At 34.6% G+C, this 18,157-nt stretch overlaps 1 protein-coding gene across 1 annotated transcript in view; it reads left to right on the top strand.

Annotated features, from left to right (window-relative positions):
* Positions 1–885, top strand: part of LOC129226434 (HAUS augmin-like complex subunit 4) — a 35,297-nt gene extending 34,412 nt beyond the window's left edge. The window contains exon 8 of the mRNA XM_054861037.1: positions 510–885. Coding sequence (XP_054717012.1) covers positions 510–705 — 196 coding nt within the window. The 3' untranslated portion in view covers positions 706–885. The remainder of the gene's footprint in view (positions 1–509) is intronic.
* The last annotated feature ends 17,272 nt before the right edge of the window (positions 886–18,157 follow it).

Below are 18,157 nucleotides of genomic sequence, written 5' to 3'. Positions count from 1 at the left end.
TGGAATGTAGCTCTTTGTGCATGTAAACTAATTGCATTTAAGGAAGAAATTATTTTTTTAATTTTTTAAATTTTTATTGGTATATCTGTACCTTGCGGAGGGATACAACACTATGTCCATTTTCATAACTTTACAGGAGAGTAGTTTTAACCACATGGTGTTCTATCTCTCTAAGTGAAAGTGGACTTGGTGCTCTTTTAAATTACGCTATATCCATTAATTAATAACTGGTTTTGGACATAGTGCGCTATGCCTCCAGAAAATATGAGAAAAGCTGATTTTAACTCTTTAATGTCATTTTGGGAAAAAATGGACATAGTTTTGTGTCCCTCCAAGGTACAGATATAAGCATTCAAAAACCTTGTACTATAAAAAATATAAGATTAAAAAAACAAGTAGCTTTAATGGCATTGACTTGTTTATAAAAAAAAAAAAAAATAGCCCCTCAAAATTTCATGATCTTATGTTTCTGTATTATTATTTTGTTTAATTCAACTGTATTTCTATAGGAAAGAATTGGATGCAAAAGCCAAAAATGTAGAAGAAGAACTGGTTGAGAAACAAGCACGTTTTGAAGAGTATCAACGCCTTGGAGAAACATTTGAATCTCTTGTTGAAGAATACACTAAATTAATGAAGTGCATTACAAATGCAAAAGTGTCTTATAATGAATTAAAAAGGACTGAAATGAGTTCAGATTCATAATGTTGATAATTTCTCATTGAATGATTTCAAAATCATTTATAGATGATTTAGGATATTTTGTGTAAGACTTAAATTTTATATGTTTGCAAAACTGTGTAAATTAGTTCATTAATGTTCCATTTTTTAAAATTTTATCTTTGTACATTTTTGTCACATGATCAATAAGGAAAAAAATGTAAATAAAAGGACTTGCTAATTTTAAAGCTAATAATTTTGATGCATCTTATTAATGCAATACTTTTCCCATTAAATCGATTTCATGTTGACAAATAATTTCATGAACTATTATATTCATAAGAAAGATTCTGCACATACAACATGCTATATTCACAGCTAGATAATAAAGACGCACGTATGCACGGATATATTTCATGCTCTGGAGATACATTTGCTGTAGATATGTGATGTGCATTCACCGAAAATTGTTAAAAATATGCATATTAAACACTGATTATCTTCAAAATTTGACGATAAATTAATTAAAAATGTTCATTATTGCTTTCACGAATACATTATTAAAGGCAAAAGGTATTTTTTTACTAAAAATTTTATCTACCCATTGCATGTTGATTTTCATTCTTGTAGATAGTTTTGAGTTATGTGCGCTGATACTTTATATTTTTATCTTACTATGGCTGTATTTCTTAGATTTTTAGAGTTGTTATCTAAAAGTTTGAAGTAAAATATTGTGCAATTTGAATGTGTTTTATTTCGGTGGCAAGTCCTAACTGCACCATAAAATTTCCCAATATTTTGCATAACTAATTTTTCATTGTAGTTTAAAAATTTTTTTGAGCGCTGGGCCTTTATTAATGTTCTTGGAGGACATTTCATTAGACTAGGAAATAAAATTTAAGTTTAAAAATGTATTTAACTTACTGTTATTCCACTTGCCTCCTCCTCGATGTTAAGTGCTATTGGGAGTAATCAGAAATAGATTTGCACGAACATTGCTGATTGAAATCTGTACTGTCATCTGTTGAATGCAAATTATGTTTACATCATGGTGTTACGTTATGTACCTTTGAAGAGCATAAATGGCTCATAATGAATTTGATCCTTTCCTCTTGATTTGCTAGTTCTCCAATTTTTTTTACTACTCAGGGAGTTGTTTTGGGTTTTGCTTGTTGATGAGAGTGGCATGCTCTCGTGTGTTAAAATTTTCTACACTGAGTATGGAAGTTAGACTTAAGAAAACTTGTTTTATTTAGTTTATTTTTAACATTGACAAAAGCCCTTTTGCTGAAAATTTCACCATACATTAATAAACCACCATTTACCCTACATATTATAAAGTATCGATAGTCATTTGTCAAGTTAGAATTCGACAGCTATCGACTTACACTTTTCGAAGTGTGCACCATACTGTTGTGCTAAGCACAAAAGTGGTATTTGCATTTTTTATCAAAATTGAGTGATTATCATGAGATGCTTCTTTGTTGCATGTTTTCCTATATGCAATGTTTTATGGTCTTTTGTGGACAGGAAATATTAAATTTTTTTAGAAAAAGTGAAATCTGAATCAAGTACATGGAGGCGTAAAACTTTAAAGAGGTCTTTCTCATTTTGAGCTCAGCTGCAGATACGACTTTTGTGTGTAGCATGGCAGTATAATTGTATATCGTCACCTCAGAGCAACAGTAGGATATCTTGGTGTTTTTCCTGGGACTAGATGTCTTATTGTTCTGAATCGACGGTATGTGATGAGGAATGGTGAAGAGTCCTAGAGTACTGTATTGGTGACGTGCAATGTTAGGAGTGGAGTGTTCCTGTTTAGTGGTATCTACTTCTGGCTATGGATATTCCGTACGTTTTTGGAGCCTGGTGTCTTGGAGCTACTGAAAGTGATGACAGGGTGTCGGTGCATATGGAAAGTCATGAATTTCAACTATGATAGAAAATGGTCATGGAAAGTCATGATTTTCAGCAAAAAATGCTCAAAAGTCATAGAAACTGACATCTGGTCATGCATTTTGGGTTCAAGGAAATGCATATTTATCAAATTCTACGAATTAGGTGCAAAAGTTACCGCCTCATGCACTTCTAGAACCATTCCATTCCCAATCTGCTGCACTGCTCCACTTTAACATTAACACAAATCATTTTATCACTTCTGCTTTAAGCAGAAAAAGAGAAAAAATAAAAGCCATACAAAAAGAGGCACTTGTTTTGTAGAGGCGAGTAAAAATTACCCATGAAGAAAGATGAACCGAGTGTAGGTTTTGGCAAAGTGCTAGCTTTTGTGTCAGTGTGCTTTCCTTCTAGCGATAGAAACGTCTTTGAGAATTTATGTTTTAATTAATATCTCCTGTAATTACAGTCAAAGAAAAACATAAACTGCCTAAACATGATGCCAGAAAAATTACGATTGGCAATTCTCTGGAATTCGGAAGAAGTTAGATTGATATAGATAAACACAAAGATTCATACACTCCTTTTTTACTTCCTTTTACAAAAAAGGGAGTATTGTATTCGCGAAAAAATTTTAGCTCAAAATTCGGCCTTAATTTCCATTTTGCTCACCCCCGAATTTATGTTGAGTTTTTTTTCAACCCGACCACACGCGGATAAGTGCCTAAGAACGTATTAACACCCGAAATATCCATTTTGACATTCCCCGAGTTAATTACAACGAGTTTTCTTGTGACGTCCGTAACGTACGTATGTATGTGCAGATGTGCGTATGTATGTCGCATAACCCATTCGGGACGAACGACGTGTCAGCGCTAGGTGGTTCTTCAGAGACGAAAAACGCATCTGTGCGTTACGATAAGTAGTACCCAGCCGGCCTAACGACGCTATTCTGCGTTTTGGATTTGGAACGAAATGTTTACTATTAGATGGCGTTACTTATCCATGTTCCGTTCAAATGATTGCTCTCCTTCATTAGTATTTCTCTGTCTAACATCAGAATGGGGTCTGTCAAGTGTCTGTGATTTATTGGATTTTGTGAAAGAAAATATAAACGTGCTCGCTAGTGAGAAGAAAAACTAATACTCATTTTGAAGTGGCTCATTCTAGTTTCGGTTCCATTTATAATGGGATTGGAGGGGAGATATTTTAGCAAGGGGTTTCACTTTTATGTTCATTTGGTAGCCATGGTGAACACGTTTTATCTTTCAGAGGAGGAAATATCTTAACTTGCGACTGATCCATCTATGGATCTTTCGGGTCACATTGAAACAACTATAAATTATTTTTCTTGGAGTTCTTCATACAGTAGTTACTTTCGAAAATCATACGCTGAAAAAGAAGGCAAAGAACTTAGACGGAGATGTGTAATTTGCTCAAAGCAGAATAAAAGACACTGCAGTACTTATGAGTGTAAAATGCTCAATGCGCATTTATGTGTGCTTTGAAATTTTTCATGCGGCTTTAAAATATTAATTGTTACAATATTCTTCAAGTATTTCATAATATTAAGCGCAAATATTTTTCCTGTTTTGTAGAAAATATATTGTTTAATTTTGGTACCTTTAGTTAATGTAAAAAACAATATATTTTGCATTTTTATTATTAAATATCAATTATTTTCATCCAATTTTTTGTTATGATTGAAATTTTGATATATTTTATCATATATTAAACAATGGTTTCATTTCTGCTTAAAGTACATGTTATCCATTATTATGTATGCTTACTTTCCGAAATTGCGTATTAGGCTTAGCGGGAGAAATTGCCCCGGCCTGTGCGCTGCCGTCCTGAGGGAGCGCTATCTTCTGCGGACTGCCGTCCTGAATGGGATAACTCAAGAACGGTATGTCCTAGAAAGTTGAAATTTGGTATGTAGACTCCTAGTGGGGTCTAGTTATTCACCTTCCCTTTTAGTTGCATTCGGGTGTTTCTAAGGGGTATTTTTCCCTTTTTTGGGTGGGGGGAATCATTGTTAACTTCGATGTATCAAGTGATGTTATAATTTGGCAGACACTTGGCGATATATCGCCAGTCTTTTGGTCGCCAAGTTTTGTCGCCAACTTGGCAACAAATTTGGCGATTTTTAAAAAAAAAATCTGGTTTCAATTTGGCCCCTGGTGGTGATATTTAGAGAGTAAGCTATTGAATCACATTAAAATTGCCAAAAATGGGAAAAATGACATTAAAATTGGAGTAAAAGGAAGTCATGTGATGCACACATCAGCTCGTTAATATATAAGATTAAAGTTAATATTTTAAATAGTTAATTGTAAAAATGCCATATTATAGTTTCTATTTAAACATGAAATCAAATTATTACAAAATAAAAAAATACCTTCATACTTCAAGAAATCTTGTGTTTGATAGCATGAGGGAGTGACAAATGATGAATTTGAATTTCAGTATTAATTACTTTATAAATATCTAAATTATAAAAGCTATTAAAATAATTTTTAAACATATTATGCATGCCTGTTAAAATTGTTTTCAAAACAATGATATCGGCTATAGGCTTGGGACATTAATTTGGTCTATTTTGGAGAGAATCAGCCAACAACAGTGACCAGTTGGGAGGGGAGGTGAACCCTTGGACCCACGTCTTGGGGCTGCGTCCTTGCGTACACATTCCTTTTAAACAACGTGAAATGTTGACTCATGAGTTATGTCTTTGAGCTCATCCATCCCATGAGTTGAGACTTGACTGTACAGGGTATGATGAAAAAGTTTCAAGACTGATCTCAGAACTAGAAATTTATTAGATATTTAAGTACAGCAGACTAAATTTCTTTAAAATATGGTCCTTCAGTATCAACACAGCTCTGCCAGCTCGTCTTCCATTGTTCGTAGCCCTTCTAGAAGTCCTTGGGTCACATGCTGTCAAGGGCTCTCATTGAAGCCTGCTGGATGGCGTCAATAGAGTCGAATCGTTTCCCTTTCAGGCCTGTCTTGATTTGGGGAAAGAGGAAAATTACTTTTAGCCAAGTCGGGGTTGTAGGGTGGCTGCGGCAGTGTTGTCACGTTAAACTTGACCAAAACTTCATCATCGGTGCGCAACATGTGAGCGGGCCCGATGTCATGGTGGATGTTATTTTAAGTTATTAAGTTTCTCTTATTCTTGTAACTTGCTTAAAACATTATGTTAAAGCATTATGCTATCTGTACTGAATTATATAAGTTTATTAGAAGTCTTTTTACTTACGGCTTTCTGCCGTTTTTTTACCATCGCTAGTTTGCTATCGCTGCCTTAGCACAACACTCGTCAAATCTATCGATGTAATAAAAGCTTGCTCTCTTCGCCACTTGTTGGCATTTTGTTTTTGGTTTCCTCATTGGATGGGTTGGAGGGGGGGGGGGGTGTTTTTGCTCAGCAACAGCAATCTACGCTGTGACCAATCAGGATTGCTCACATGCATTATATCAGGATTTTATATTAGTTTCAGCTGTTAATTCAGCTATGAACATAGCAATAGATCCATGGAAATGATTTGGTTTGGGAGTTAGGTTTTTCCGGTTTTTATCTTACCTAGTAAAAGTTCATTATGCTGTTTATCCCATCATGGGTAGTTGTATCTGCATATTGTTGTTCAAACCATATTTCTATATTTTGTACAGAATCGTGAGATAAATGATTTTTTTAAATTGGTTTCATTGAATGTTAAGTTACAAATGAATTCCGGTGTTATAAGCCCAGTCATTTTTTCTGTTAACTAAGTGTTTATTTTCACCTTGTTATGTTTTTGCCTTAATAAATGGTTTTACTGTATTTTAAAAAGATTTATGTGTTGATTTAGCAATCCACATGCATTTGGGCAGCTGACATTTCTGAATAATTCGTTAAGTATGCTAACAGTGGAGAATCCAATCGCTGGGTGCGCACGGCAGACTTGATCCCTCAAGCGGTGGAGAACTCCAGCGTAAAAGCCAAGTGCTGCTCAATGGTGCTCATATGCAAAATTTTAAGGGGGAGGGGGGGTCTCAGATATTTTCCCCATGGTTTAGCAGGATATTTTCCCCATAGAAACAGATTTCAGTACAGATTAGAGTTATTAAAATTTGACATTTGTAATAACTTATTTACTAATTGCAGGAGAAATGTTTTTACATTTTTGCAAAGAAACTGACAGCAAGGAAGTTCTAATTTCAAAAGGGGGGGGGTCTTGAGCCCCACTTGACCCCCCACCCATATGGGTGCCCTTGGGCTGCTCCATTTTCGTATCTCCCATTTTTCGACTGAGGTCAATGACACGCACTCACGCAGAAAGCGATGCGCACTCTCTAGTGTTCCGAATCCAACTGCCGCATCTTCCGTTTGTTCACCGATCCCCCCTCCCACTACTTCCCCAGTTCGTCTTGCACCCGCTTTCTTTCTCAAAAAAAATCAGTCTTGAAACTTCTTAATCAGAACCTGTATATCATACAGGAGGGGGCCAAAAGTTAAAAAAGATTTAGAATGCCTGGTCTAATGAGACAAATGTAAAGAATTATTTCCTGCATTCAACAGCTGTTAATTCGTGATGCATTTTGGACGTAACAATTAAAGATTTTTCTTGTTCATATCTAAATGCCTGATTTGGAACACATTTACGGTTCAAAATAAAGTATTCTTTTTATCAATAGTTTTCTTAAGATAAGCTAAGTGTCCAAACAATGTCTTTCTTTTTTTTTTTTGCTTTATTTTTCAACAGCAACTGTTATGGGGACATGGGCATTCAATTCATTTTTTTAATGCTGTTTTCATTACATCTGCAGAACTCGAAGCATTAAAAAGAATATCCATGTCAAGAAGTATTACTAAATCATCAATGCATAAATAAAAGCATTTCATATCAAGGACTCCTAAAACTCTATTTTTGTAACACTAATATGGTTGGAAAGGAATGCAATTTTAACATAAAGAAAAAATTAAAACTCTAATAATGTTATTTTACAAAATAAAAACGTTAAATTAAATATTAGATCTTATATTTTCTCTAGTTTTAGTTAGAAATCTAGTAGAAACTGTCCTACTATACTGCATATGAAAAGTGACATTAGCCCATGGGTGGATTTATGGGGGGTCAGAGGGGGGCAATGCAACCCCAGGTTTGGGAGGACTTTATGTAGTAACAACACATCTTCCAAAAATTTAAAAAAAAAAAAAATCATTATTTTTTCGTTTTTGAATAGTTTAGAAGAGCATGGGTGGATTTATAGGGGGGGGGGGAAGGGGACAATGCTCCCCAGTTTTGGGAAGAGTTTATATAGTAACAACTTATCTTCCAAAATCTTACAAAAAAAAAAAAAAAATCATGATTTTTTTCTTTTTTGAATAGGAAATTAAAGTTTATTTTTTCTTTTAAACTTAAAATAGCCGTTTCTTACAAAGATTGAACACTACTGTACAAGTGTATAATCTACTACTCAATTTCAGAGGCTGGAAAGTGCAAATTATTGATAGGTTTTAAAATCCCTGAAAAGAATTGGCGCAGTATAGCCTACAAGGGCTCTTGAATGAAAAACCCAATCTAACCAACCAAACCTTGAAAATAATTAGACAAGTCTTTGAAACTCCTAAGCAAAGTGTGCTTCAATTTTATTTCTTATCAAGTGTATAAATTAAGAATTGTTCAAATGGGTAGTATGTTACTCTCTTGATACCTATTCTCTAAATCTGTGCACCATTTCTTTTAAAGTATTAACTTGCATCACAAAGCACTTTTAAAGAATATATCTTTAAAAAAAATTATTTGCCTATTATTTCCAATTAACCCTTATAAGACTTCAAAATGCAGAATTTTATATCCATTTTAGATAATTTCCTCCGGGGGAGTAACCCCCGGGCCCCCTAAAACTGGGGATATTCTATATCCCACTTAAAAGGAAGCACTGCGTTACTCTCTTAATACCAGCCCCCTCTCTTTTAAGGTCAATTTAAAAAGGACAGCATGATTACACACAGTAATGAAAACGACACATAAAAAGTAAAGAATGGCCTTACACATCGCAGAAAACAGACAAAAACATGGGAGGGGGGAAGGGGAATTAAAAATGTTGCTTCAAAAAAAAAAAAAAAAAAAAATCCTGCCCCCCCAGGAACTCAGTCCTAAATCCGCCTATGCATTAGCCTTCATGCCACATTGCCTAAATATTAGGCCAACTCTCAGTTAACTATCTAAATATAACCCAAAATGTGAATTGTAACATATAATAAAGCTCAAAAATAGCAGCTGTTAATGTTGTGAAAAAAAAAAAAAAAAAAAAAAAGTGACAGCAATATTAAAACAAAAGTGATAAAAATATTTCTTTAATACTTGAACAAGTTTTCTCCTTTGCTGTCCAAACAGTTAAAGAAAAAAATGGCTCATACACAGCCATGTGCAGTACTACTAACGCCATGCAGTTAGAAATTTACAAACTACAAATCGAGTTATTTCTTGAGAAAATTCACTTTTCCCAGTAGCCCATAGCCTGAGCCTCCCATAGAGAGAGAGAGAGAAGAGAAGATGTAAGGAAAAAAAAAGGGAAAATAAAGAGGATGAGAGAGGGAATGAAAAAAAAAAGAAAAAGAGAGTGAATGGAAAAAAAGAGAAAGAAAAAGAGAGTGAATGGAAAAAAAGAGAAAGAAAAAGAGAGTGAGAGAAACAGGGAAGATGTGAGAGGGATATATATAGAGAAAAAGGAAAGATGAGAGAAGGATATATATAGAGAAAAAGGGAAGATGAGAGAGGAATGTGTAGAGAAAAAGAGAAGATAAGAGAGAGAAGAAAGAAAAGGAGAAGAGAAGAGGAGAAAGAAGAAGACCCAAAGTGAGAAGAGAAGGGAAGAAAGAAAAAGTAAAGGTAGGAGAGAATGAGGAAAGAGAAGGAGAAAAGGAGAAGAGAAGGAAAAAGTAAGAGGGAAAGGTGGAAGAAAAGAAGAGAGTAAGCGAAAATGGAGGGAGAGAAGAGAAGGAGAAAAAAGAAGAGGAGAGGGGAGAAAAAGGGGGAGAAGAGAAGGAGAGAGTAAGAGGAAAAGGAGGAAGAGATAAAGGAAAGACAAGAGAAGGGGAGAAAGAGAGAGAGAGAGAATAGAAGAAGATAAGGAGAGAGCGAATGGAAAGACGAAATAAAGAGAAGAGAGTAAGAGGAAAAGGGGGTGTAAGAGAAGAGAGGGAGAGAGTAAGAGGAAAAGGAGGAAGATAAGAGAGAGTGAGAAAATAGAAGAGATAGCGAAGAGAAGAGAAAAGAGAGAGAGAGAGAAGAGAAGGAGAAAAAGAGAAGAGAAGAGAAGGGAAAGGTGGAAGAAAAGAAGAGAGAGTAAGTGGAAATGGAGGGAGAGGGGAGAAAAAAGTAGAAAAAGGGGGAGAAGAGAAGGAGAGTAAGAGAAAAAGAAAAGAGAAGAGAGAGAATAGGAGAAGAGAAGGGGAGGGGGTGGAAGAGAAGAGAGGGAGAGAGTAAGAGGAAAAGGAGGAAGAGAAGAGAGAGAGAGAGAAGAGAAAAAGTAAAGAAGAGAGTGAGAGAAAAAAAATATGAGGGAGAGAGGGGGTTAAAATGATGGTCAAATAAGGCGAGAGGGGGTTCTGAGTTTGGCGTCTTTCCCTCTATATCTAAGGGGTTGTACTAAGTTTGCGAACTTTGCTGAAAATGAAAACGTTCCGCTTGCCAAGTAGTAGGACTCTAGTAATGGTCAAAATCGCTTTCATGTGTGCAGCTAAAGTATAAGCCTTGCGCGAACTCTATTGAATTGTTGCACAATGGTTGTCCTATATATGCACAGTCAATTCGCGATAACTCGAAGTCTGACAACTCTAACTATAATATAACTCGAAGTTTTTATCAAGTGCCGACATTTTTGTCTTTATTTCCATGCTAATTATTCTCAATATCTCGAAGTTAACTTCCTTTAACTCTAAGTTTTTTAAAGATGACTCGAAATTTATTTTGAAAGAACGAAAAAAAAGAAAAAGAAGTGACTATGAGAGAAAAATCAATTCCTGCACAATAGACCTCTAGAACAAGAAGAGCACCTGTTGAACCAATGTGCGATAAAGCAGTTACAGTTGCGGAAATGAGTTAGCTTGTTTCCTTTTGTTGTACTGTACTGTTTACACTTTGACACCTGGCTGAACTACGAATTTGCTTTTAAGCTATCTGCTTTTAAGCTATTTGTCAACTGATTGTACCTTTATTCAAAGGCTGAGCTAAGTTAAGGTGCGTTCCCCTTCATTCTTTAGTTCAATCATTTGCTGGTAATTCCTGAGAGAGAGAGAGTGAGTTTTCTTTATTTTTAAAGATGTCTAGGCAAGTACTCTGTCAATAATATTAAAAGAAAAAGAGAAACTTCTAAAGCGGTAGAAGCCATGAATCCGAATTTGAAACGAATGAAGATGTGCACTTTTCCTGAAGTAGAATCAGCTCTATTCAGTGGTTCCAGCAGTATCGAAATCAAAACTATGCTTTTGATTTTTTTTCGCTCAATATTTTTGATTAAACTGTGATTGCTGTGCTTAAAAACTTTTAAGTTCTGTAATTTTGTCTGTTATATGTACATATTAATTAAAATATTCGATGGTTTTTAATATTGAAACGTCGAAAACCAAAACTAGCGGTAAGTCAAGCTTACGATAAGTCGAAGTTTTTCGTCGGTTCCTTTAGATTCGAGTTATCGCGACTTAACTGTATATCTGTAAAATGAATTTAACAGGAAATTCCATAAAAATTCGAATTAATTATGTTCAGAAATCAATAATTCCATTTTGACCTCTGAACGAAAGAGAATAAGCTGCTTTAGTTTATAACCCACTTTGTATCTTGATTAAAAAAAAAAAAAAAAAAAAATCAATGTATGTACTATCAGGAAAACGTGTACAAAATATAAGTAAAGCGCAAAATCTGAATTTTTTCCAAAAGAAAATTCATCATCAGAATTATAGAGAAAAGTAGAAAAAATAAGTCGAGAAGCATTAAATTTTTGAATCGCAATTTCCCTTCTTGATTTGATTTCCGGAAATAATCTGCAAAATCGATTCAGAACGACACGAGTTCATAATTAAGCTTTGTCTCTTCATGAAAGTTTGGTGGATGATTATTAGGAAAAATATAATTTTCAGATTCCCACCAAGTAAAGGAACCAATAGTTTATAGATAACAAGACAAATTTTGTTTCGGTTTTTGAAAACTATCTTAAATTTCTTAAAAATGAAGACTTCAACGTTGATAAACAAATTTCAATGTCATAAAGCGGTTTTGTTCAAGTTCCTTAAAAAGAAAAAAAAAAAAATTCTACAGCAATAGACTGAACAATGAATGTCTTAGGAGCATGAGAATGCATAGGTTGTACAATAATATTTTTAAATGTCAAAGAATTCTTAAGTCTGTGTACATGGTCACCGTACAAATTTACCCCTCTTGATGGATTCGTGTAAAACTTAACATAAATTTCAATCAAACCAAAGAATGAAATGATGACAAGATCATGTTCGAAAATTAGTATACAAATCTTTTTATTTATTTCGTTTTTAAGAATGTTTTGACAACAAGAAATCGAAGATAACGTTCACACTTTTAAAATTTTGCAACGTTTTAAACATGAGAAGAGACACTGAGTGAAATGAATTTCGGTTTAAAAATCTAGTAAATCGAGCAGGAATTATCTTCACTTGCTACCTTTTTGAGAGGCAAGGTTTGAATAAGCAAAATATTTCGTGTTTATTGAGCTAATGAGAGTATATTTTACAGTTTTTCCAACTTTACTGAAATAATTCACGAACTCTTTATATTAAGTATGATTTCATAACACATTTAATCCGGGAATTCCAAATTTCTAAACTTGTTGAGTTGAATGTAGTAGAGTTCTATTGTATACACGTATGTTCGTTAATACGTTAGAGGTAATACGCATCCGCATTGGGTTATGGAAAAATATTAGATTAAGTGCACGAATTTTGTGCAGATTTGTTGATACAATAGTGGTAATACCGTATTAATTTTTCTTTAAATACGAATGTTTCTTTGTTTAACTGAGGCAGCGAGAAGCAAAGGGATGTAAGTAAACTGGCATAGCCAAGGGGGGGGGGGGGGGGGGGGGGGAGGGGTCCGGACCCCCTCCGAAATGACTAAGTGTAAATATATGATAGCAGAAAAAAATGCATTGTGTTAGTAAAAAATGGAACAAGAAAAATATGCATATATGTTTATCTTGTACAATGTATAACATACAAAAAAAAAAAAAAAAAAAAAAAAAAAAAAAAAAAAAAATCCTTGAAGGGAAAATTGATTAAGTAAAATGGGCGGGGGGGGGGGGACGAAATGAGGGAGCGCTGTAAGGCGTTGAGTTTTTTTGTAATGATTCTCCATTTTTTTCGCTAGTGTGCGAAAATATTCCTCTTTGCAGTCTCCAAAATATTGGTTTCCCTTGAATCATTGAAGTAGATGCAAATTCTGAGAATATACCTGTTTAGAATTTAACAAAAGGCACTTCTCCTTTGTTTAGTTAACTCCGAATTTCTTAGAATTTTGTCCCTGCGTGGGTTTCCTGGAGAAAGTGGGGAATCTATTTTGCATTAAATTTTGCTACCTGTTTTAAATTCAAATGCATTCAAAATTATTACATGTCAGAAAAAAACAATTAAATAAAATTTTCATCTGTAAAACCTATTTTGCTTATTTTGAAGAAGATCTCCATATCAATTTGTATAAAGTTCTCGCCCCCCCCAGAAATAACTTCCTGGCTACGCCACTGATTGAACCCCTCCGAAATAAAATCCTGGCTACGCCACTGTAAGTGGATATTTTCAAGTTTTGAGTAAAACGCGTTTAAAGGTCTGCTCCTAGGTAGGCTTCACATTAAAGAGTTTTCTAAATCATGCTGTACAGCAGCACCTACCAGGACTACTAGTACTATCTCTTGCACCAAAACAGAGAGGAGGTTCACCTATCATTTGTACTGGTTACCTACAATTTTTTAATTTCGGCTATACATCCTTTTGCTTCTCGCTGCTTCAATTGATTTCTTGAACTTTTTCGTATTTCTCGATTTATTGCAATGTTTGTGTATTTTTATGTTTTTCTCAATATTATAATTATTGAAGGTAACGCTGGGTGATTTTGGGTAGTAGTTATGTATTAGATTCCACTTTTTCTTCTGAAAAAGTATACAAAATAATGATAGAGTAAAGTCTGTCCACAACGATACTGTTGGGACTTAAAAAAATATTGTTACAGGCAGGTTATCGTTATAGACAGTTTGATTATTTATGCTAACATTTTGCTGGAACCAAAGAAAATATCGTTGTAGACAGGTTTATCGTTACACAGTAAAACCTTTCTACAACGATACTGTTGGGACCTAAAAAAATATTGTAATAGACAGGTTATCGTTATAGACAGTTTGATTATTCATGCTGACATTTTGCTGATGCCAAAAAGAAAAAAGAAAAAAAAATGTTATAGACAGGTTATCGTTATAGACAGTATCGTTATACACAAGTTTCACTGTAGATAGTATTGATATACACAGGTTTTACTGTAATAATAATCATGTTTGAGACATTTGATTTAATTGAAACAAATTGATAAAACCGCCAAAAAGAGCATCTAAAAAATCCGAAAAAGTTAGCAGAAATGAGAAAACACAGCAGGATAGAGAAAATACAGTTTGGAGATCAATATCCTACCAAGACGATTATATTTTACGACCTGCACTAAAAATTAGGTACGCGAAAGGAGAGAAAAAAAAAAAACTTTTCTCTCGATTCTTAAAAAGATAAAACCTAGTTATATGACAGTCATTTTCAGGCGATGTTGTATACACAAGAGATAAAACATACATCTTTTGACGAGCGAATCATCTGCAGGACGAGAGACATTAAATTGTTTACGATCATGTTAACTGCAGTTTTATCCTTGCAGTTTATGACGATCCAATAAGTCGTTATCCATTGTTAACTTCTCTTCAATCCGAAAAATTTTATACTAATGCGAAAACATTCGATTTTATTAGGGAGAAGAAACTATTTTATGAGTTGCTTCAACTGAGTGCTTGATTATGAAAGTTGAATTACATCAGATTTCATTGCATGCTAATGTTGCATTTAATTTATTCAGCAGGAAGGATAAAGGGGTCAATTTAATCTTAGTTTTCTGTAATATGAAAAAAGGTTTGATTGGGAAGTTCTAGTAGCACACATAGTGTGCTGATGTCAGCGGAATACAGTAGAACCTAAAAGCCGCTATATAGACAGGCCGACGCATCAGCTTAAGTTAAGCCATTTTGGATCGGATTTTTCATTGTTGCGCTGTTAGAGTTACCACAACAAAGTTTCGGATTTCGCCAAATTTGCAGAAAATAATATTTCATTCAAGAAACAATTCACGTGCCGCTAATATTTGCTCGCAGTGAACAATCATCAAACGCGATAACTCGCCAGAAAAGACAACCACTCAAACAGGCGCTCCGATCCAAAAAGGCTAATCTTAAGCTGATGCGTCGGCTCGTATATATAGGGGCCTTAGTAGAACCAAGGCATTAATCTGAACTAATAGGGGATTCAGGTCGGCTGAATTAATGAAAGTACGGATTAAACAAAATAATCTATCAGTTAAGCTAAGGTACTACACAAATAAACTACTGTACGCAGTAAAAATTGTATTATAAATTCAAGAGAATCTATACTAATAATACAAAGCTGAAGAGGAGAAGCAATAAATTAAAATTAAATCATTAATAATCATGATACATTTTTTATTGCATCAATAGTTCGAACCGGACTATGAGCGGGAAGATTTCCAGCATTTATTACCCAGCTCATTTAAAAATTGATTAATTTATTAATTAATGATTTTCAATTATTTTTTCTTGATTTTTTTTCGATTTTCTTATTTAACGGAAAACATCGATATGGATAAGGGTGTGTAATATATATATATATATATATATATATATATATATATATATATATATATATATATCATAGCGAGATGTACGTAAAATCGTTTTTTATCACATTGTTGTCTTACTAACGCCGGTAAAACCGCGGGGCGCAGCTAAATATAAATAAAGGAAAGCATAAATTGTTTCTCAATATTATTACTGACCCAAGTAACGCTGGGTATGTTTGCTAGTGAAATATAAAACTGCAGAAGAGAAAATTACAAAAATACATTGGAGAAACACGAAAAATACGGCCTACAAAAATCCAAAATTGCGCTAACTCACCTTTTCTTTTATTTATACAGTACATACATGTAAATGGCCGTCCAGATAAAGCGAAGTCTGGTGTAATAGGGTCCGGAGATTATTGAGGGTTTACTGTAAAAGGAAGCTGTCATTTTTTGCGCTGCTCTTCCCTCAGATTGTGTATTGTGTTTCTTCTGCAGCCAATTGCTAAGATTTGATCTAGCAATCTTTATCTTAATAAAAATCTGGGTATTTTCCAGCTTAAATTTACTTTAGAAATCTGTTTGCAGGCCTGTGATAATAAAGTTTCACTACCCGTGACACTATTGGCCCGTCTGAGGAGAGAAGGGGGCTCAGCATTGGAGAAATCAAGCTTTAAAGTTTTACTATTTCAGTTGATTTATACTCTTTCAGTACAAAATACTTAAAAAGGTAAAATTAGTTATGATAACTGGACTATATTTTCCATATAAATTAATAATGTAAGTGTATAATTAAGGAACATTTCTCCTTGAAATGGGGAGAAATTTTTCAAAGATGACTCTATAGATTACACTAGGGGTTCCCAAACTGTTCTGACTCGGGGCACCTTTTGAAGAATTAGAACTTTCTTCCAGCACCCTAGTCTATCTAGTTATTATCCCGTATCTCATGGCGAGCAAGGTTCACACATTAAGGAGTAAACTCCCAGCTGGGCAGACGCCCAGCGCGGGGGACCTTCCCCGGCGCAATAAGCACCAAGACCGTCCGTGGTCTAGACGACTATCGACCGTCGCACCCAGCCGTGCGGGGGGCCCCCTACGCGGACCCCCCGGACGGTGGAACCTAAGGCTTACAGTTAAGTGGTGGGGTGTGTGCGGAGAGAAGTCTATCTAGTTATATATACGTACGTACATATATTGATACCGCGGCTTGGTATTGTCCGTTTTTCACTAGTTGAGACTTGGCCACGCCCCCAACACGTGGTATCGGAAGATTCTATATGCGTCATTTGGGGATGAGGCTTCAGACCAACACTGAGAAAGGTTGCAATTGGCCATCGTTATCGCGCTGTAAGAAGACGAGTGTTCTATAATTTTCTAAGAAATTACCTCCCACCTTCTTTCCCGAAAAAAAGGTGTGCTACTAAGACAATTGTTCGACTTAAAAGTATTTTAAGATTTGCAGTGTATTTCTATACGTTTTGGGTTAATTTATCATTGATTTTGCGAAGGAAATCCTAAACTTTCTGTCTTTCACGCTAAGTAAACATTTTCTGAAAGCACGGTGAACAGTTGCAGGTGAAATTGGAAGGAAAATTTTTCCTTCTATTCTGCTGAAACTTTCACAGCTCTCAAAAGTGGGTTTTTCATAGGTATTCTAATTATAAACCTCTAATCGCATATTGTTAACTTTGCTGGTCAACCATTTCTCACCTTATTTTCGATCCGATTTTCTTCTTTAAAGCGTTTATTAAATATTACACAGTGCTTAGGGATAAATGAACTACTTTTGCAATATTTCGAACTGTTTTACTTCGAATATAATGAAGAATTAATGCGTTTTCGAATTGTGTTTGTTGTTACTTTGCGAATACGAGTCATTTTTAAAATAATACGTAGATTTGTAAAGTGAACAAGCAAAAATTAACGCCAAAAGATTTTTTAACTATCACCGCATTGAAAAAATAACAAAAAGAGAAAGAAAGAAAACGACAGACGATAACTTTAATTTCGAATTTTTCTGAAAATATTTCTCTGTCACCTCATTTTTGGCCCATTTCAAACAGTCAATATTTTGTAAAAAAAATGTTGAATTGATGTAATCATGTAGAGACAGTATGAAAAAGTATTGAACTACTATTTCGATTCCTAGGCACTTCATTTTTAACCATACACATTTAAAGCCTACGAGCAATTTTGGAAGCCTCAGTAGGTAAGTTGCACTCTGTGTGACACATTTCAATACTTTAGGACTATTTTTTTTTCCCAATATGGCTTTTATTCTTCAGAAATGAAAAAAGGAACAAAACAAAAATTAAAGCTTTTCACATGCCAATATGGTTATCTACAGAATAATTGAATAAGTGCCTGAAACAACGTTTTATGTTACTGTTTTAACCTATTTATTTTTGTAAATACGAGAAAATATACATGCTTTTTTTATTCAAGTTTTTTCGATTACTCTAAAAGTAATTCAGTTCTTCCAGTACTTTTACGGAACAGCGTTACGTGTGGGGATCATAAAATAGGCAAAAGTTTGTTGCCCGTATTCTAATACAGATCCGAACAAGGACGGACACAAGGGAGGGGCGATGGGGCGACCGCCCCTTCCTTGAGTCGAGATGCAGAACTCTTCCACGGCATGTCATTGATACTGAAGTTGAAAATTGTTTTAGCCTATCTTCAATAGTTTGACGAAGCTC

This window comes from Uloborus diversus, chromosome 7 (genome assembly GCF_026930045.1).
Source record: "Uloborus diversus isolate 005 chromosome 7, Udiv.v.3.1, whole genome shotgun sequence".
Classification (NCBI taxonomy): domain Eukaryota; kingdom Metazoa; phylum Arthropoda; class Arachnida; order Araneae; family Uloboridae; genus Uloborus; species Uloborus diversus.
This window is presented reverse-complemented; position numbering and strand designations above follow the sequence as displayed.